The following is a 22,621-nucleotide window of genomic DNA, read 5'->3' on the forward strand; positions in this document are numbered from 1 at the left end:
CCCAACTGAATAAATTAATTTTTGCACATTGGTAAACAGTTTGGTTTGATAGGACTGTAAATTAAACGTCAAAATACAGAACTTATTTAGTACCCTTATAAAAACTATAACTGCTCTACATTTCTACATTAATGTACAGTGTTCTTGATTTTTTTCAGGTTGAATGATATTTCAAATTGGTTGGTGCAATTTTCTGCATTGTGTTTTCCTATAACAATATCTTTCAAAAAATGTTCTCAGTCTGATTTTGTTTAAAAGTAATGTGGTGTGATTTTTTTTTTTATTTATCCAGTTTTTCAATTGAAATAACATTGCAGACAAAAGACAGTGATACACACAAATTATATTAAATATTTTACTTTATTTATATCTGTTAGGCTCACATATATCTCTTTTTTAAAACTTTATTTCTACAGAAAGAATTCATAGTTCTGTCATGCACAATTCCCATTTGGCTCATACGGGAAGCAAGTACGTGGGATCTAGGCACTTTTTAAAAAAAAGCAATGGTCGACATTTCATTTTTTAGAAACAAATTGACAGACATTAAGGTCAAAAACACTCTTAACGTTACTTAGTAGATTTCGTTTTTATACGTTTTACATGAAAAAAATGGTTAGAAATAGTTGGTCTTTAACCACCAAAATTCTGGAACTAGTTTAAAAGCTATTCTAACTCAAGCCCTAGGGTATGAGGGACTGGAGTATTAATCACTGATTTGATACAAAATACCTTTCACCAACCTAGCCTTCTTCTCAGAAAATCTTACAATTACAAGTGACGTTTGTTTTTCTACTACCAATACAAAACTACATGTTATACACCTAAATTTTAAGTTACAATATTATTTGTGTAACTAATACTGCGGTGGCGTATTACACTTTACTAAAAAGTGTTAACTATAGAAAAGTTCCAGTTCCATTGTTTTTTAACCTAATATTTTCAATCAGCTTGATTTTGTACCAGTAGTTTTCAACAAAGATACCCAAGATGAGTATATGTGTAACCTTCAAGGCTGCACAAAGATTGGCAGCTCTGTTCAGAATGTACTACCACTTTCGTGTTTATGCCTGTTTTTCATACAGCATGAAAAATAAATACGTTCACACTTTTTCATAAATAAAGAGAGAAATTTAAAGAGATGATGTTGAAAAAGGTAAAGGTTCTTCAGAATGCAGTTCAACTGATAAAATATATTTGCTTTCAAATTATAGATGCCTGGGGAAGTTACATGACACTACTGAGAGAAAAAAAGAACACAGTTTATTTATTAAAAGTTGTAGTCCAGTGCTTAATTTGAGCCGGAGCTTTCCGGTGCTGAGCACCGGCACTTAATTGGTTTCCGGTGCTCGGCACCGGCACCTAATTGTCAACACCACACTTAGGGCAGTCTGCCACAAGGTGGCGCTGCTCATGTAATTTAGAGATGAGCAGTATAATAGTTGTTTAGGGAAACCATATGCATTAAAAAAATTACTTATACCTGCTTCCCCAGCCATTCCTTTAACTTTGGGGACCTGGAATAATCTGAACTGTCGCATTTAAATGCGAGAGAGATGGTTAGTAGTAGTTTTGGCAGAGATGACAGGGGGGATGGGTGGTGCAAGCTGCAGTGGCCTCCTGGTCAGAGCCCTAGCAATTAATATTTTACAAATTAAGCACTGTTGTAGTCCAATCAGATCAGATGAGCAATTGTGTTTTATATTGTACAATTGTCAGCAGTCGTCTGAGCAGAGTTCAGTTGTAGGATCTCAGATAGTCTGGACCTGTGTACACCCAATGATCTTCCCAGTTTCATTTCTGTGAAAGATTGTTGTTTAGTCAGATTGGTGGGCATTGAGCGGAAGCCCAAGTGAGGGGAACATTTATGCAGGTAGTTGGGGCATTTGCCCCAGTAAGGGTTATGAATGGTGCAAAAACTTTACATGTAATCCTACCATCTACTAGTAGCCAATGGAGTGTTTTAAGGGTGGGTTTATTGTGGTCCCTCTTACTAAGGTTAAAGCAAATTCAAGCTCCTGATTGTGAACTCTTTGGAGCCTGTTTTTCAAAGCAGTTGGAGTAATAATACAGCAGTCAATGCAAGCATTGGCAAGGTTTCTTGTCATCTTCCTTCGGTGATTGGTTGTGGAGAAATTGGAGAGTTTTTAGCTGCATGTTTATCTACTTTATCACTATGCCCACTTAGGGAGCACCAGTGAGTTTGGCATTCAAAAGAATATCCAGAGCCCTACATTTGCAGTGTAATAAACCATTTTATGGAAGTGGAATGAAGGGACAACATTAATGAAAAAATTTGGTACGTCGTGCATACTACATTAGAATCTATATTTTTTTTTGATAGGCAAGCAGTGTAGTAAGGAAGTCCATCATTTAGGTTGGGCCGTTCGTCTTAGGACGGACAAATTGACAAGCGCATTTAGCATTACTCCAATCTGAGCTGTGTTGCATAGTCGGGTGGAGAACACACAGGCTCCAAGCCCCTGTCTGAGTGGCAAACCAAGCCTCTCAGGCCAATCCCAGCCCTTCTCTCATACTGGGTAATAGCATTCCCAGCATCAGAGCAGCGTCGGCATTGGCATCAGGGAGCCGGCGCAGTGTGCACCCGTCGAGGATCAGGAGAGGAGCAAGTCGGCAGATGCAGCTTTAGGTAAGTGGTAATTTTTATTGTTTTAATGTTTTTGGCTGTGTTTGTCCTTTTGTATTCTCACCCTACCACGTTGCATTGGGAGCAACCGCCACTTACCATATCTCAGCTTTTAACGGGGGCCCAAAAGCTTTTACCAAGGCCAAAGTGTCTAGAAAAATTGCCTTTTATGTGCTTTGACACAGGATCCTGCAACTGCTTTTATGCTACACACGCTTAACAGGCATACACTGAATACACTACCGGAGGCAGTCAGGTAAGTTTTGTGGATTTAAAACGATAGGAACTATAGTTTGGTGAGCCCCTGGTAAAGCAATGGCTGCCCTATTACCAGATCCTCGTCTGCTTGATCAAGTGGTCGTGTGGCACACTGGCTCCCAGATGTAGGACTTCAACCTGCCAATTCATGAGGTTGAAGCGTCTTCCTTTTTTGGCACATGCTTTGCATTTGTCAATCACCTAATTTGCTTCTAAGCCATTATTCATACTGCAGTGTTTATAGGAAACTTTTGTAATCCTTTTCTTTAATTTGGCACAATAAAATTTCACTTTCTCTGAATTTGAAAAATGCCTAATTTAATTTGGCACTAATGTACGCTAGTGTGGCTCAAATACCTCAGCAGGCCTATTTTCCTCTTTAACAGGCAAAGGCAAAGGAAAATGTGTATGAAATATACAGAACAAAGCCAACTAACAGATTTTTTTGACTGCGAAAGAGTGAGTCTCTTACCCAAGAGGTAAGTAAAGTAAGCATCAAGGCATGCATTATCACACATCTCAACAGTAGAATGACTGCCTATTCCGCCTTTATAAGGAGGATGCCGGCCACATTTAAAATATCTATGGCATTGTTGTATCATCGGGGCTTTTTACCCTAAAATGTAGTGATGCAAAACATTGAACTATAACCAATATTCAAATGGAGACAGTAAACAGAATCATTAATAATCAAATGATAACATTGCCTCCACAACATCAACCAAGATATACCTCCTAGTTGGTTCAGAATTCAATGTTGGGTATTGTCAAAGATGGATCAGTAAAGGAGTACATGATTTTGTGCTCCATCATTCATTAATTATTCATTTAGCATGCATTTAGCACACACTACATCTAAAATGTTTCTTGGTGTTCTGAGCCTTGCTAAGATTACACACAGTGTTCATATTATTTTCAACACCGCGCATGAAGATAATCAAAAGCAAGCTGAGATGTTGTATGCCTCACTCAACCTATTTGCATCTCTGCTACACTTTGAAACTAAATTTGGTTTTCTGATGCTGTGTGTGATGATGAATGGTCTCTAGAATTTTGGAACCATAGACTATCAAACAAGCAGGCCTGGCCTAGAAGATGCATCTTACCTGGCCTGAAAAGTATGCATGGAATATAAACCAAGAAAAGAAGGGAGGGGAGTTGGCTGAATAAATCTCGCGCATTAATGTGACAATGCTCAGATCCTTGCTGGTCCGTCTGTGCCATTCACAGGGAAACAGGGATTTTAATGACTTGACAAAAACTTTGAAACACTAATTTGAAAAAGCATTGCATATTTCTTAGAATAACTTTAAAATGTCAATTATTTCAGTGTTTTTTTCCCCAAACCAACAAAAATGATACTGGCCTGCTATAGGGAGACACTCTGAGAAGAACTTTGTTTGGAATCATAGAACGCATAAGGATGCTGAGATCCCTGCATATATATCTATCCGCAGTATCCAGTTCCAAGAGCGACCCCCATGTCTGAATTGTTATGGTGATAAATGTCGTAAAGTCAGAATGATTCCACAAGTAGCCATTGTTCCTTCGACAGTCCTCAGTAAAGGATCTAGTCAACTTGACAGATGTCTCCACTTTCCAAAGACATATCCTCTAAACAAATGAGCGGGCTGTAATTAGAAAGCTGGTGGGGGAACGTGGTGATTAAATTAACCAATGATAACCCACAACCAACTCAGTAAAGTTGAAAATTGGGGGGGGGGGGGGTCATGAACTAGCCATACATTCGTTAAGAAAGGGAAAACTGAGTTAGGATGATGCAATACTGTTATACTGAACTATAAATATAGATTAGAGTACCATTATGCAATCCGTATATGTACTTTAAGCACGGTCTGGCTTTTTGGTGCTCAGTTTAACCTTCTAGTTGGCTAGCAGGAAAATGAGGGTGCTTTTAAGACTGGACAGCATGGTACATACTCAACCCACCCATGCTTGAGTGCTGCTGTGAAGAAGTAGCAAGGTTCCACCTTCCTTGGAAAAATAATGGGACCAGAGACTGTGATGGGCCCTAACATTTGGCAATATGTCACCACGTTCTCTGTAGAGGCAACTGTAAAATCACTGGTACAGCGAAAGCCAATGGCGCTCATGCTTTCATTCACAGATCCTCAAAAGTACTCCTCAAAAATTACAAATGCGATGTTAATTCCCATGACATGGTTTCTCAAAATGTTCTGATGAAATGTGATTAATTTCTCTTCAGATTATAGAAATCCTACCATTTTAACAGTCTCCACTGAGCATATTTAACGAAAATTTACAGCAAAGAAATTCTCCACTGATACAAGTCCTTCGTTCACATGTGAATATTGTATCAACATTTGCAATCTCCAATCAGTAATTAGTAAGCAGCAAAAACAATGAACAAGTGCTCCGCCCTTTACCACTGCACTACATTTAGAAAACGGTAGCTTTGTGTGATCTGCTAGTCACGATGGCGGGATGCGATGTACATTCTCAACATCGAATGTCATGGCTCAGAAGCAAGAGTTTGGGTAAGTAAATGAATAAAAGCGTAGAATTTTTTATATGTCTGCCAAACACACTGGATACCCTTTGCATAGACGTGAAGTACCGCAGACTCACTTGTGCCCATCTTAAGTAACAAAAGTACCAGTAACGCTTCCTTTTCACTGATGGTGCATAAACGACTAACTACAGGCACCCACCAAATAAAGAACTAATTACAGTAGTAATAATTCCGACTTCACATGACTATTTTATGAATGAACGCGCAATGCAGCCACACCTGTCAGAGCCATTTCCGAAAAACAATCCTGCAAATGCGTACCGATGCAAAAAAACTATTTGGAGAAGAGCAGAAAACATGGCAGCTAACATTGACATTCAAGTATTTCGTGATACACTGACTATACTATCAACATACAACATAGAGCTTACTGCTATTGTTAAAATCGACCAACACAAATCAAAAGTGTAAAACGCGATCCATTATCCTTAGAGATAAAATCCAAATGTGGACAAAGTTCGTCAAAGAGTTGAATCCGTTTCTGCTACTACGGATTTAACTTAGATAGCTATCATTCCTGCAAATTAATGTTCAAATAGTTCAGAGACAGGCTTGTCCCGTCAGCATTGTCTGTGTTTCCAAGTAATATACATTTCCTCCACCGCTAGGTTTCCTTTTCGTCATCTGTTCTCCAAGTGAATGTCAACTGGTGTAGATGATACACTGGTCGGATGACTTCCCACGCTGTTTTTCCCTGTTGCACTTGGCGTTTTTCGGCTTTTGGTGGTTGTGTTTTGGGATCCAAATTCACGTTCCGTCCTCAAATTTCTGTTTAGAAGATACAATTACATTATTACTGTATGATTTGGGCATTTTTCCAGAATTTGAACATTCACTTTCTCTGCACAGACTGTAGAATTCTATTCTTTGACCTTAGCAAGGATATATAGCCAAGAACATACATCCTCACAGGGAATTAGACTATTCTGAGGAAAGGCAACTCCTATAGAACTACTGTTGAAAAATCCTTGTTTGAGTAGACACCATGAGAATTCCTATACAATATTACCATGAAGGACTCCTAACCACTCTACATTTTGGTTGCGTTGCGTGCAGTTATAGAATACTAGTAAGAATGATCCCTAACCGCTCTGTAGTTTGGTGTGTTGCCCTACTAGTTGGAGCTACAAGGACAGAACAGCTTGGAAAAAATACAGGTTCAAGTACAAAATTCAGAGCAGCAAGTATGAGTTAACTAAAAGAGGAAATTGGATTCGGAGTACGTTATGAACATCTGTAACTTCATATTTGACAGGGTGTAGACAAATTATGGATAGCACTGATCTGTATCAGGAACATGGCATTGGTGCAATCCATTGGGGGGGGGGGGTGCATCAACCACACAGGTGGCATGGACTCATTGCTACAGAGCAGTACACATAGACAACTGATTAGGAACATTGGCATTCCATTGAGGTCACCCATAAAAGATTTTTTCAAACATGGCATTCATCTTTTTACCTAGAGGTAGCCTTTCAGAGTCCCCAATCTTTTAGAGTTGTTGCCAAATGCCACCTGCTACACAACACACTTTTGTGATCACCCATAGGCTATTTTCATGTGGCAGGAGAGCTTGGGTAAAATAAAATAATTTGAAATAGTACACACTCAAACAGTTGGCTAGCATGCACTGTTTCTCTTAATAATAAGAACCCTAAAATTGTTAACAGGCATTGTGCCTTAAGAACATAACACATCTTTAACAATTGGCCAGGATGGAAATGAAAGGGAAAGGAGGTGTAGAAATATCTGCAAATAATCTAAGTGACAGTAGAAGAGCAAAAAGGCAATGACTACGAAGGATCTCCCCCAGTTGAATAAAAAACACGTTTCTACCCCAGAGTGAAAAATACAAGAAACACTGAACGTCCATCAACTCACCAAATGCTCAATGAATTAGGATTTTCTATACTTTTTTAAAGATAAGTAACAGTATATTCAAACTAAGCTATCATCTATTTTATGCTACTGTAACACACATTTAAGTCAATAGATGTTGAAAAATCCAATGGTAACCATAGAGTTTGATCTGGACAATGATCTTGACAACCAGTCTAGGAATACCACATCTACAACAATGTTGAAGCTGCATGTCTTTACCAATTTCTGGCATTCGTTAGAGGATTAAGGAAACAGCTCTTGGTAAAGTTTCAAGTTTATAATTCCTGCTAATTTATTAATGAATAAATGGCATTCTAAAAAGACAGTGTTACGTTTCTTATACAATTATTTTTAGCATAATTGAGTGTGGTGAAAATATATAGGAAATAAAAGACTCTGAAGTAGAATTGGTGTGTGGGCAAAATTAAACATGTCTTAGTAGTGGCAATGCATTGTTTGTTATTATCAGGACTGTTCGGGGGGACACCCTTTATTAACAAGAGAGGATGCATAAGAAAAGAGATTTCTTTATCTTAGAGTGACCCGTAAAGTAACACAGGTACACCGGATACTGTGACATTCAGAACATACCTCTGCTATAGGACACTACCCATGCAAACTAGAATTAATGGAGATGGCAGCTGCAGTATTTGCTTCGCTTTGCCTGGTATTAACTTGGGTTTAGTTTACTTTAGCAATTTATAGAGCGCGCAAATACCCTGGGGTGTCTCGGCGCTGCGGACTAGGTAGAGGTTGGGCCAGAGTTTCCTAAATGACTACTTCCGTGGATGTGTTAAAGGAGCCTACCTGAAAGCTATGCCAGAATCACAAATCAACATTTAAATTGAGAGATAAGTTGGGGGAATTTAGAACTGCATCAGTTACAAGTATATCTTTCAAACACTGCCTAATTGTGGATATAAAGTCATTGGTCTGCTCGAATTCCACCTCTTATCTTTGTCTCATGAACAGAGCACACTAGGGAACTCCCAGGACACTCAGACGATGTACCCAAGTTTAAGATACAAAATGAACTGTCAGTAGGCGGACAGATAACATGACTTATTATATGATGAGCCTTGTACCCGTCAAAGTATGTGCTTTCCATAAAAGACCTGACTGGCTTTGCCGCTTACTGTTTCTGACCTGTGTTTTACATCTCTTTGCTGTGCCTCTACTCACACCCATTTCAACTGCATGCAACTTATCAGCAATTGTGCACTGTTATCAGTAGGGTTTGTAGTACCACCACTCAACCAGTGTTTGCCTGCTATTATCATGCTTAGCAGTTTTTCAAGTTCATAATTTGTTCCCGCCTTCTAAGATTTCTTGTTATGCCTATATCACAAATATGTCCCATGATTCCTTTACATGTTGACTTCTGAAAACAGTAGAGGCTTGAATGGCCCTCTACACCTGCCCAGAAAACATTGCATGTGTAAGGTGGTGCTTGAACTGTCAAGATGCTTGTTGGGGTTTTATATTCCCCTTTGCATATGGACTAACTGAACCTCATTAGAAATCTGTAGCGTGCACAAGGACAGGCTTCCTCATCATCTTCCTTTGTTAAAGCTCTTCTCTCTAGATACCTCCTGTCCACGGGAAGTGGTCACGAGTGGTATTGCACAGCAAGTTATTTACTGGTATAGTACAGCACTATTATATGAAACATCACAAGGAATGTGTGTTGAATATACATGCTGCATCTTGTTTAATTGTAGTCTTTGCACCAGCAACCAATGTGCAGACACCTTTTCAAGGTGGCCCACAAATATATTAACAGTACTAAATGCATAAAAGATAGTTTTTTAAATACCCTGAACCAAGCTAATTGGCAGATTCAGAATCGGGGTAGTCATATCCCCCTAGGGCATTTTACCTACCAAAGAGTGAATTCCATTTTGTTACATACAATGTATAACACTGTATATGTTTAAATTTAAACTGTATTCTAATTATTTCAACTACGGCAACTGAATAAGTCCATGGATTAATCATTACATTATTCTATAGTTCTGTTCAGAGCATTTGACCATATATTTCCAATAAAGCCAAACTTATTCATTTAACGTTCTCAGTCGCTGGATAATAAACGCATCTGTTTGTACCTACCTTTGTTTTAAGCAGGTAATGCTAGTTTTATGTTTTGGTATTATCGGAAAGAACATTTATTTATTCATTTGCACATCTGATCAAGAGTAGTCTTTATAGTTAAGATCGATTAATTGTTCAGAAAGAGTTGAATCTTTTAGTTATAGACTCTTTTCTTGGCTTGTTGGACTGTTTTAACAAAATGCCCCCTGGTGTGTATGCTTTGTTGATCTTGAGAAACGATTGCCCTTACTGAATATTACACCGACATATCTCAATCAAATTATTCAGTGATGGCTACCTCTTGGTTTAGAAGATTCTGAAGTTATGTCAGCTTCATCACACAATGTAGAAAGTCAAACACCCAAAAAAGCCTGCAAGTCTTGTATTTTTGTAGAGATTGTTGTTGGCCAAATAATTTGTGAAACCAGTGGCATTAACATGAGATTTTATAGGAACTATAGAAGCAAGAAAGTTGAAGTTGATGTGAGCTTTAGCAAATTTACTTTTCTGCATCTGCCTGGATTCTCAGATACAAACACTATGCCATTGGATACCTTTCATTAGGGTACCTGGAAATTAGATACCAATGTGTTACAGTACTTTATATTTAAAGAATGGACAAATCTCTTCTTTGGTGATATTAAAAATATCCTACAAGCAGTTAAGTAGTAAAAATCATCTGAAGAAGAGTCATGTGGAATCTCGAAAGCTCACGATACTAAATTTTCTGCTAATCCAATAAAAGGTATCAATAACAGGAGTATTTGAATTTTTAGTGTGAACTACCACTTCATGTGAATTTTTAGTGTGAACTACCACTTCATACAACCCATCTTCGGATTCTAAGGTGAGAGCCTTGCAATGTAAACTATCTTGGAAACATCTTCTAATCAGCTGTACATCACACATCCTTGTTTTTTAAACAGCTGATTGCTTTGAAATTGGCTGATGGGGTCTACCACAGCTTCAAAATATGAACAAGGAAAATTGGTATGTCTTTTGATTAACAACAGAATGTTTACAATGAAACTGTCTTGAGATCATCATAATGTTTTACACTGCTACTTGCAATCAAATCTCGGTGAGTATCGGCACATCTGTTTTCTGGTTGTGCCTAGATTATTATATGTCAGAGATAGATATGGACTATGTTTAGGAGATATTTACAGGGATATTTTTGTTCTCAAACATCAAAGTGGAAGGTGTTGGAAGAAGTAAATGGTTATTGATGTACAGGTGGGGAGATTAAAGTTTAGGGAAGTTACCATAGTAGAAATAAGGACCTATATGTGTGTTAGTTGCAGCTGTAGGCTGTTGTGTATGCATACAGACTGCCTTTTACAGGCTATGCTGCCAGTACTGGAATCAACAGAGAATGCTCAACAAGTTGCTAAGCAACCGTACGCAGTCTCTGTGCCTCTACAATCTTCAAGTTAGAAGGACTCTGCTGTTGCACAGATGTGACAGTGCTTTCTTTGTCCAGTGTAATTCCTTGCCTTACATGGATCTCACCAGGAGTACAACTAAAGGAAAATCGCCTCAGTGCAGGGCCATATCTTATTATACTAACCACAGTCACCTTATTTAACAAAGCTCCTATTTCAATGCACCTAAATGCATTTTGGTGCATTGAGTAGTGGCGTCTGGTATTTAAAGGAGGTAGGGGGGCAGGTGGGAATGAAGAAAAAAAATAATAAACACTTACCCATCTGCTGTCTGCCGCCTCCTCCTCCTCTCCCACTTTGCCCGCTTCCAGGGCAGGAAGCACCCGGCTCCCAGCCTCCGATAGCCAATCACAACGCTGCAATGCAGCGTAGTGATTGGTCTGAGTACCATGGATCAGCACTCAGCCAGAGAATGGGAGGCTGGGCATGTTCTCCATGCAGGCTGTAATGCAGCCTGCATAGAGAACATACAAAGTGCACATGATGGTTTGACTGGCCCGAGATAGCTGGCAAAAGCGTCCTGCACACTTGGAGGGGGCAAACCACTGTGAGCAGAGCTGCCCTGCCCCTACCCAGCTGAGCAACGGGAAAAATAAAATGATAATAACAATGAGTTATTATTATTTTATTCAGTAGGGCGACGCTCCTCCGCCTTAGCGAAGGAGCCGCCACTGGCATTGAGATAGTATCTGGCTGCACAAAGTTAACTCCTTCCTCTAAGGTTTAGCTATCTCTTAAGTAGCCTTTCCTAATTTAGGTCATAATAACAACAGAATAATGTAAGCAATAGTTAACTGGTGGTGAAGAGGCATCATATCAAAAGAAATAAAGGTAACTATACCACAGCTGATGGTGCAGCAATATTAAGCTGCCTCCAATAGGTCTTGGGTTTATCTTGCTGAAGGCACAAAAAACAGAACTTTCTTCATTCTCAAATGGCCTTCTCTACTTCGGTAGGATTCTCTGCAGCCGCCATTGTTAGTATACACAGTACAGCTGAATAAACGTGCACTCCCAGACAGGATTGACATTGCAATCTAAGAACTTTTTCACTGGGCCTACCAGCAGCCATGCTCAGCAACTTACACTGTATCATGACTCAAATGGCGCACACCAATATGAACCAAGCAAACATTACCTGTTGTACATTTTCAATGCGACCAGGACCAGTGTGAAAATGATTATCACTCCAACAACAATAGCCGCTACTATCGCTCCCGAGCCTGAGAAAACAGAGCAGTTTGGAAAAAGTACATTACAAATGAGATGGTTACAAATATCACATCCTGGATTAAATAAACAGCGGCAAGAAGATTAGTTGAAGAAACAATTAACATTGCGTGGGTCTTTAATAGACTGGACAGACTGTAAAATACATATGCAATGAAAAAGCCTACAAGATGGTCATACCTAGTGTGGTTTGCTACTGAGATGCTTGCCGAATGGGAAATGCGACTTTCTTAAAATTTTTACTCTTAACTCATTTAAGTTCGAATATCGGTCTTCTGGTGCAGTCAAAGTTTAAGTCAATTTGAGTTTGAACCAGTTGCCCCAATTTACCTCAATATTGTCGGCTGTCAGAACCTTTCACATGCTTAGAAAAGGAAAACAAAATCAGTGAAGACTGCAAAAAATGCGACTAGGGACTCTGTGAACATGTGCTCACCTAACACCTCCTGGGGTCACTCGGGACATCTGCTCACAAAGCAGCTCATGGGGACACTGGCCACATGGGCTCACCCAGCAGCTCAGGGGGTCTTGAGGACTTGCACTCACCTACCAGCTGAAAGGTGCCAAAGTACTTCAAGCATGTGCACTGATTACACAAGGCAATGGAGGGATTTCTCACCATAGATCTCAGAGGCAAATGAAAATATTACTGGTCAAAACGACAGGAAAGAAATGTCTAGCATGCGCGGTGCAAGCATTACAGCTCAATATAAAGGGGATTCAACTGTAAAACCATTAACCTTCCAGTAACTCAGGAGTTTGAAAGAGACTTTGTACTTCATATCAGAGGGTCTCACACAAAAGCACAACGCTGGCAGAGGCTCAAAAAGGTTCATATCACTAAATCAGGAGAGGCATTACATTAAAGCATTAAGGGGTATAAATACAATTGACTGATGCTGAAAGCAAACCAATATCCTCAGGAGGGAACATGTGACTGGATCTGTTATAGTAGCTTGTGGGAACATAAACAAAGATGACAAATACTTGCGTCAGTGATGGTGAAGTACAGGGAAGAACCAATACATTTCAGTAGGGTTTGGGTTGTGCAAGAAAATGGGGTTCTGTTGCATTACCCCCACCACACTTTTTGCATAGCATCTGGTGACTGAAAGTTACTGGTTTCCTTCTAACCAGGTCCCCAGCACCCATGTTCTTTCCCTAAAACTAGACCTTGTTTGGCACCACTTCAGCCACCCCTGTAAGTCCATAGTAAATGGTACCCCTGGTACCTATGGCATTGGTACTGAAGAGGGTACTCTAGGGCTGCAGCATCAGTAGTGCCACCCTATGGACCCCTCACCCAGGCCATGCAAACTGCATGCCTGGTTAAAGAGAAAAACGCCAAAATTGACATGGCACACTACCCTGTGTTTAGCATTTTTCGAATACATAATCGCGTTAATGCTGACACCAGGAAGTTGTGTCTCATTTTAGACAGACGAACGATATACGCTCACGCTACACGGCAGACCTCGGGACCTGCTGCTTGTATATCTTGGTAAGCAGTATTCACGTTGTATTTTTTTGGCGGAATAATTTCGTTCATATTGTGACGCTATGTCCTGTGCATATAGCTTCTAACCAAGCGCTCACGTTTGGCAGGTGATACGGAGCATCCTGATTTCTTGAAGGGGCTCTCAGCCAGTTCTGAAACGTCCTGAATCCCATTCGTACGGTCGCATATACATATAGTTCGTCTAATTTCAAGGTGAGCCATGTTCAAAGGTTCTTGTCTATAGTGTTGGCAATTTACAGAGTCAAGACAGTAAGTGTCGTGAGAGTCAGGTATCCTATTTATTTGTTCAATCACCGTGGTGAGGGGAGCACGATGCATTCACATACCATACTAGTGTTTAACACCCTATCTGATCCCAGGTGTGCATCCTTTGAAATTGGTCTCCTTTTCTTCTTACAGAATACCCCTGACGAAGGGACCCAGCGTCCCGAAATGCATTGGGTGTCGCAATAATTTCGTTTTGTACAGAGAAAATGCAATTCTGATAATCTTGGCTTGTTAATGGAAACAATTGAAAAGCATTAAATTGTATAGATTTTCAAATGTATATTATGTTTATATCTCATTGGAAATTGTTCTGATTAAAAATTGAATTGAATGTATGAACGTCTATCTGCTGTGCAGGTTGCAGTCCTAGTCGCCTATCAGGGTCTAGGCCACCTAGTTGGTTTCTATAACATATGCTTCGCAGGCATATTTGCAACACAGCACGCGCACCGTAACACACCGATTCAGGTTTTACAATAGTGTGCGCTCCTCACCTACATTGTTACACTACCCTGTGTGCCATGCCAAACAGCACTGCCTCAGGTATAGGTAGGTCACCCCTCTAGCAGGCCTTACAAGCCCGTAGGCAGGCTGCGGTATATCTTAGGTGTGGGCATATCTGCATGAGCAGCAATGTCCCTACAGTATACAAGTCTATTTTTATATATTGTAAGTGCCAGGGAGCCATAGAAAAGACATGGACTAGGAACTCGACAACTCGAGTCCCCCAGCACCATGATGGCTTACCTGTACCCAGGAGGGTTTAGTATCAAACAACTCCTTTTAATAAACCCCCACTGATGCCATTGTTGGATTTATTAAACCATGTACTCAGAGGGCACCTTAGGGGTGTCCCCTGAAAACTTACCAATGCTGCTGTGGTCACTGACCAGTGGTTCTCGTCAGTCTGCCACAACCAGACATGTTTCTGGACCAGTGAGGTGAGAGCAGCTGATGGCAGCCCCCGGTTTAGACCCCCACTTTGGGCGGGAAAACCAGCGGGAAAATCTAGGAAGAATAGGAGGTGTGCCCCCTCTGCCATCTCCACTGCTAAGGTGCAGGAGGCTAGGTGAATCATTTTTAATGCCCACCATCTTGATGATGGTGGGACTCCTCCAATCAGGGCTAGGACTATGCCCCCCCCTCCCACAGGAGGGTGGCATAATTGAGGGTGTAGGCACCCCAGGTAAGGTGCCATTGGCCCTACCTGTTACTCCCTTAAAACACCCCTAAATCTAGTATTTAGGTGGCCCCCCAGACCCTGAAACCTGTTCTTCCCCCGATGGGGGCCAAGAACCCCTATTGTTGCCACAAGTAGGTCCTCCACAGTGGCATTGCTCAGGCTCGGAGGCCCCACTCCCTTTCTCAACCACTCTGCAAAGGGGCCTTCTGACACACTAATGGTTGGGGGATGAAGTCCCCTTGGATGCTGAGTATCGTTGGGGGCCAAAAACCTCTATTGTTGCCACAAGACCCCCACAGAAGGATTGCTGAGATCTCATCGGAAGCCCTGTCCCTTTTCTCAACCACTCTGCAAAGCTGCCTCCTGGAGCACTACTGGTTGGGGGATGAAGTCTAGGGGTGAGCACGCTGGTAAACTCTGCTCCGCCAGCGGTTGGTGGAGTTTTTGATGAAATCCATGTTCAAAGCAGAGTGTGGAGTGGCAAAACTCCACAAACTCCACCGGAGGAGCGCAGTTTACCATTCAAACCCTACAAGAGACTCACACACCCACTCACAGACCCACTCAGACACTCATATATCCATTTACAACCCCACTCATACTCTATCACACCCTTTTACAAACCTACTCATGCACCTCACTCACACACTCAGTGTGAAAGGTTAGTGGTTACAGTTAGTAAATATCATTAAAAAAAAACCTTACAAACTCACTGAAAAAACCCAAAGGTTACAGGGACGTTATAGTTAGAGAATAGAATTTAAAAAACATAGAAATTCACTGACAAAAATAAAGGTTACAGGGATGTTATAGTTAAGCTCAGATTTCACTCATACCAAACCAGTGAAATTCAGCAGTTGTAGTTACCTGAGCAAACTATAACTTACACCCGCAATGCATCACTGATGACATCATCCACAGACCCACTCACAACCCATACAACCTCTCATATGCCCCCCACACAACCACCCACATACCCATTAACAGACCCCTACAAGTACTTATACATCCACTCACTTATCCAGAGAATCTCACACACCCACTCACAGAATCTGATCATGCAACCACACACCTACCCAAATAACCACTCACACAGCCACACTAACCCATACAGCATCTGACACACATTTATTCACATTTACAGCCACTCACACACCCCCTTGCTCATCCATAGAGCCTCTCAGAGCCACTCACCCATACAACCACTCACATGCCCAAACCACCACTTACATGCCCATTCACACATCCATAAAACCACTCACACAGCCACTCACTCACCCATACATCCAATTCCACAGACACTCACTCTTCCATACAGCCACTCACAAACTACCTCACTTAACCAAACACTCAAACTGCCACTCACTCACCCACACAACCACTGACACCCACTCATCCACCCATACAGCCACTCACTCAGCCACTCACTCACCCATACAGCCACTCACACAACCACTAAGTCACCCACAGAGCTACTCAGACACCCACTCACCTGTGCAGTCACTCAGACACCCACTCACATACGGATACACACAGCAACTCAGATAAACTATGTCAAAAAAGGAATCAATCATTAGTAGTATACTAATTTAACTTTTGTGGTATCTTCGTATATACGTTTAACACAAAAACATTAAGAAAACGCTCTCAATCACTGGATGATGTAACCAGTGACGTAATTCGAGAAGTCATCCATGATGTCATGAGTGATGTCACTGACCATGTCATGAGTGATGTAATGTGTGAGGTCATTCCGGGGGGGAAATATGTTGTAGCTAGCTTAGGTAACTAAAACTGTTGAATTTCACTGGTTTTGTATGAGTGAAATCTGAGCCAAACTAGAAAGTCCCTGTAACCTTTGTTTTTTTCAGTGAATTTCAAAGGATATATATTCACTGAAAAAAACATAGGTTTCAGGGGCATTCTAGTTAGCTGAACATTTCCCTCGTACAAAACCCTAGAAATTCCCCCGTTATAGTTAGTTCAGCTAACTATAACTCGCGCCCCCGCAATGCACTGCTGATAACGTCACATATTACATCACTCAGTGACATCACTGATGACATCTCAAATGACATCAATGATGACATCACTGATGACGTCATCCAGTGAGTGTGTGTTTCTGTCAAGTTTAAATATGTTTAATATATATAGGGAAAGGCCTATAGAAGAATGAGTGGGTGTATAAGTGTGTGAATGGAGGATTTAGTAGGTGCGTGACTGACTCTATAAGTGAGTCATTAAACGTATCTCACTGCAGACTAGTGACTAAACTGTGTGAATGTCTGTATCTGTCTGTCTATTGGTGTATAAGTGGCTGCATGGTTTTGTGAATAGCTATATGAGTGTCTATATGGGTTATTGATTGGTTGTCTGAGTATCTGTATGGGTGCCTGAGTGTTTGTGTGGGTGTGGTGTGTGTGACTGTGCATAGATGTGTGAGTGGGTGATTCTATGGGTGCATGGTTTTAAGAGTGCATCTGTGATGGACTGTATGGTTGGGTGAGTATGTATGGGTGTGTTAGTGAGTGAATGTATATCTCAGTGGTACATGTTTAACTACATATGTGAAAGGCTATATGTGAGAGTGTGTGATAGTGAGAGTGGCTGTATGGATGAGTGTGTGCTTGTATCAGTAATTGTATAAGAGCGCAAGAATGTGGTAGTATTTTTATGAGTAAGTGAACTTGTGTGTGTATAACTGTATAGGTGAGTAAATGGGAGTGTGATTAATTATTTGCATGACTGACTAGGTGTGTGAGTACCTCTATGGATGATTGGCGGTGTGTGAGTGTCTATATAGGTGTATAAATGCATATGATAGTCCTGTACTGAGTGACTAAGTATGAGTGACTGTACAGGTGAGTGAGTGGATGTGTGTGTAGACCTTAGAGTCAGTAAGTGGGTATGTAGTTATTGGTATTGGAGTATCTATGGTTTTGAGAATGGCCGTGGGTGGGTGTATCAAAGGTTATATTTGGGTGTGAGAAGATGCACTAATTTATCACATGGATGATGTCATCAGTGATGTCATCAGTGATGTCATTTGAGATGTCATGAGTGATGTCACTGACCATGTCATGAGTGATGTAATATGTGATGTCATCAGCAGTGCATTGCGGGGGCGCGAGTTATAGTTAGCTGAACTAACTATAACAGGGGAATTTCTAGGGTTTTGTACGAGAGAAATGTCCAGCTAACTATAACGCCCCTAAAACCTATGGGTTTTTCAGTGAATTTCTAAGGTTTTTTAAATGCCAATTCCTAACTATAACATGCATGAAACCTATGGTTTTTTCAGTGAATTTCAAAGGTTTTTTAAATGCTAATTCCTATCTATAACTTATCTCTAAAGCTTTGATGTTTAATGATTTTCATTGGATTTCTAAATTTTTCTATTTCAGTGTGTCAATTCCTTTAATTATGTTTTTTTTTAAATACTTTTTTATCACCATTTTTTTAACTTATATTTTCAATTAATTCTTTTAAAAATTAAAAAATATTATTTGTTTTTAATGTTTTTTTTTTTTAAATTGTAATTTTTTTTAAAAATATTTTTTTATATTCTTAAAAATATTTTTTAAAGTATATTTTCAATCCTTTATATTTTTTCCCCATTTTTGGGGGTTTCGCGCACCCTATGCGCACCGTTCTTGATCCCTACGCGAAAGCATCCGCATACGGTATGCGTTGGGTTTTTCAGTTTTTTTTCCTTGGGTTCGCGCACCCAACACGTTAAGAACCGTGCACCCAACGCGAGAGAAACCGTGCACCCAACGCGATAGGATGCACGTTAGGATGCACGACTCCTAATAAATAGCCCCTATCACTAATTTTTATTATGCCCGGGGACCCCATCCCCCGGGGTTTATTAAAAAACGTTGGGGACCATGGGGGGAGCCCCAACGCCCCCACGGTCCCAGCTGGCTCCCCGCGACCTTCGGAAGCCGGCATTGCTTTTCCACATGGGGAGCTGCTAACATGCAGCTCCCTGTGTGGAAAAGCAGTATTGTTTAGATTTTGAAAGAGGGAGCAGGTTTCCCTGCTCTCTCTTTCAAAATCCAAATGAAGTTTGCTATGGGAGGGCGGGAGACTCCCGCCCTCTCATAGCAAACAGGGTCCTGGGGGTGGTCACCCCAGGACACTGTAGGAGCCGGCCCTGGGGGGTGGCAGTCCCCAGGGCCTTCAAGGGCTCCAGGAGGGGGGCCACGCAGCCGCCCTCCCCCATTCATTTTTAAAGATTTTGCCCTCGGGATTTGGCCCCCCCAGGGGCTAATTATTAACGAAGCGCGGAAGCCCGCACTTCGTTTTTTTGGTTTTTTTTCGGCCGGATCCGCGCACCCTGCGCGCATTTCACCGTTTAAAAAAAAAATAAAAAGGAAAAGGGGGCCCCAGGGGGTCCTTCTGGGACCCCCTAAGCAACACTAGAGGGTCAGAGTATTTCTACCCTGCCCCCTTTACATCTTTCACACACTTATTTCCCTTACTTAATCAACCTCGCTTCTCCGAGGCACAAAATGGCTGCCAACAGTTCCTGGTTTCGAATGTAGACAGACACTTGACAGCCAATTAGCATTCAGCGCGTGATCGGGAGGGTGCGCGCTCGGTTTGCAGAGGGTGCGCTTAGGGTGCGCATAGGGTGTGCGGATCCTCCGAGGCCATAGATTATTTATCTTTTTCCTCTAATTTTCTCAGGAACTACTGAACGGATTTACACCATTTATGCAAAAGGCTTGAGTCTGAACTGAGGACTACCTCTTTGTCAAATTTGGTGTAATTCCGTTCAACAGTTCGGGCTGTATCTGCGTCAACAGGTCCGATGGGAAATTGCATGGGGAAAACGCGTTTTGGGACCCCCCTTTTTCTCGGCCCCTGCTTGACGAATCACCACAAAACTTTCAGGATAGGAGCGGACCGGAGCTGGCCAAACGTTTGGAGAATTTCGCGAAGATTCGTCAACCGGCGCCAGACTTATTGGAAATAGAATGTTGCGGATTTCCTATGGAAAATAGGTCCTAACTATAACTACCTACTGGCGACCGCCAGTAGGTAATTATATATATATATATATATATATATATATATATATATATATATATATATATATATATATATATATATATATATACACACACACACATACACACACACACACACACACGCTAATTAATCTTATTGAATGTGTTAATTTTTTTAGATTAATTAAAAAACTATAAAGTCATTTAATTTAAATTGCATTAAAAGGTCTAAGGTGTTCCATAGGCATGATAACTGAAATGCAATGTTTTCTGTTACTTGAAGAAATTGCATTCTTCTAACCTCAAGGATAGCTAAATGAATACAACAAGATAGATATTCAGGTGCAATTCCAAGAAAAACATACATTCATGCATTGATTTTAGGATTAGGATGAAAAATCCCTAGGTATACAGACATTGTCAATGCGTCACATTTAAAGTGGCTTGCTTGTGGTACTTTGTACATTGAGAATGTCCCACCACAACTGAACTCCTTAAAAAAACACAAACAAATAAAAAAAAACATCTTTAAGGTTGTTTGGGATCCCTTGACATTATGGTTCTTCTGCAGCACTGTTTCTCCTTGGAGCTGTAGGAGAAAGTCCCCAGAACAATCAACAGCATTCAATCACTAATGGCTATATGAGGGTGTTGAAACAGTGTAAGTGATATGTGACCGACCCCCAGCCCACTATCTGTGCCCTTCTAACATTTGACTGTGAAGGTGAAAACGTCAGGATTGTGCCATGGCAGGGGCCCTCGTGCAGCCCCTAGGTGGAAGGCGTGTTTGTTAGGGTGACAGAGATGGAGGGATTTAAGCAACCTTTCCACAAAGTCAACGTTCTTTTTGGAAGGGTCAGAGGATGGATGTGGTGGGGGCGATTTAAGGATAACCTTACAGGCCAAAAAAGAGCAGAAGACTGTCCATGTAAAAACCAAACATTTGCTACTAATACAAAGTATTTCTACAAATATCAACTTAGCTGCTCTGGGTAGTAGTGTAACCCAGAACCGAAGTTTGTGGGCTGAAGGATGCAGTATCAGGAACAGATTAAATCTGGATAAATGTAACTGGTCTCATCATATGTAATCTTGAGCCTCTCCAAGCACCTTTTCAAATCTACAACCTAACCCGAGTTCCCAAGACCGCCAGGGATGACAGCAAAGAACTTTTTTCAGTAAGAGCACCCTGGTGCCCTAAGGGCTGCTCCTTTCTCCTAAGTAACCTCAATGTCCTCTGTTCTGACGTCAGCACAGCAGTGGCCTTCAGCAAGACATCTGGCAGGCTGTGTTCCGTGCACAGAGCTCTAATGGTTGCCGACACCTGGGGTTGGAGTTGAGTGATTGCAGGAAGTGGGCGGAGCCTCTCACACTGTAGCAGTCCATTCAAAATGGCTGCTCACCACAACCCACTTCAAGAGGTGTGAACTCTTCTATTTTACAGCCATGGATGGTAACTCTATGCCAGAACCCAACTACCATGACAGAGAAAACAAACATGCGGGTACCAAACTATGCACAGATACCAAAGGTTTGCCAGTCTGAAGCAATTCCACATGTGCCCCCTGCAGGAGCGTGCCAATATCAAGCCCACTTAAAGCAAACAGCTGAAGATCTGCAGGGGTTCTTCATTGCTAAAGCACATGTCTGATCCATTATCAACAAAGATGGCAGCAGAAGATGAAAAACTGAAGAACGCAATACTTCAAGGCCGAAGACCAGCATTTCTGAGAGCGACCACAGAAAGCACATTCCATGTAGGCAAGGTATGGTCAGTCCTGGATTTGAAACGACATGGATAGGCATGTTGGCATACCACTGGGTTAGACATCCAATGGAGATTCCAGAAGGTGCTCTGCAGTTATGGAGCCATGCCCTCAGAGGTCTTTTTGTGATAGGAAAGATCAAAACATCTCACCTCAGAGTTTTCAAAAGTGAAAATCACCATAATCGAAGAAGGTGATTTTAAGCTAACCAATGAAAATACATGCGCCTGTACTGAACTGGGCGTAAATGTATAGCTGCTCATCATCATCAAAAATACTTTATTCGGCCCGCAACAGACCATAAAAGTCACAGCAAAGATAAAATATCGTGATCAAAGTTGTTACAAAGGAGATAGCATAACATCTTTTAGTCAAGAGGACATTCTCACACCCAAGAACACACTTGCGCAAAGATGCATTGGGTACAGCTTTGCATTAACTGCCCATGTCTACCCTTATATTGACAAACCGGGCTACAAAAACAAATCCAGAATCTAAGGTTTAAAACGGGGGGGGGGGGGGGAGGGGGGCAGGGGATATGCCTAACCTCTCTCAATTATCTCTCTGATGTAAAAATGATTCTGTTTAAAGTGCAAACAGGGCTAAGATGCATACGGCCAGATAGCATTTTGTGATTCCTTCTATGCGAATCACAAGGATTCGCAATTATGGAATTGTAAAATGCAATGAATGAAGGTGTATAGTACACCTTTTGCAATTCCTACGGGGTCGCAAATGACCTACCTCCTAAATATTAAG

At 41.2% G+C, this 22,621-nt stretch overlaps 1 protein-coding gene across 1 annotated transcript in view; it reads right to left on the bottom strand.

The window, feature by feature from the left end:
• Positions 1-341: 341 nt before the first annotated feature.
• NCMAP (non-compact myelin associated protein) overlaps positions 342-22,621 on the bottom strand; it is a 222,241-nt gene continuing 199,961 nt past the window's right edge. Inside the window, exons 3-4 of the mRNA XM_085647833.1 lie at positions 12,018-12,102; positions 342-6,227 (exon numbers count right to left, since the gene is read on the bottom strand). Of these exons, the coding sequence (XP_085503959.1) occupies positions 6,080-6,227; positions 12,018-12,102 (233 nt within the window). The 3' untranslated portion in view covers positions 342-6,079. The remainder of the gene's footprint in view (positions 6,228-12,017; positions 12,103-22,621) is intronic.

Source organism: Triturus cristatus, chromosome 3_2 (assembly GCF_964204655.1).
Source record: "Triturus cristatus chromosome 3_2, aTriCri1.1, whole genome shotgun sequence".
Taxonomy (NCBI): Eukaryota; Metazoa; Chordata; class Amphibia; order Caudata; family Salamandridae; genus Triturus; species Triturus cristatus.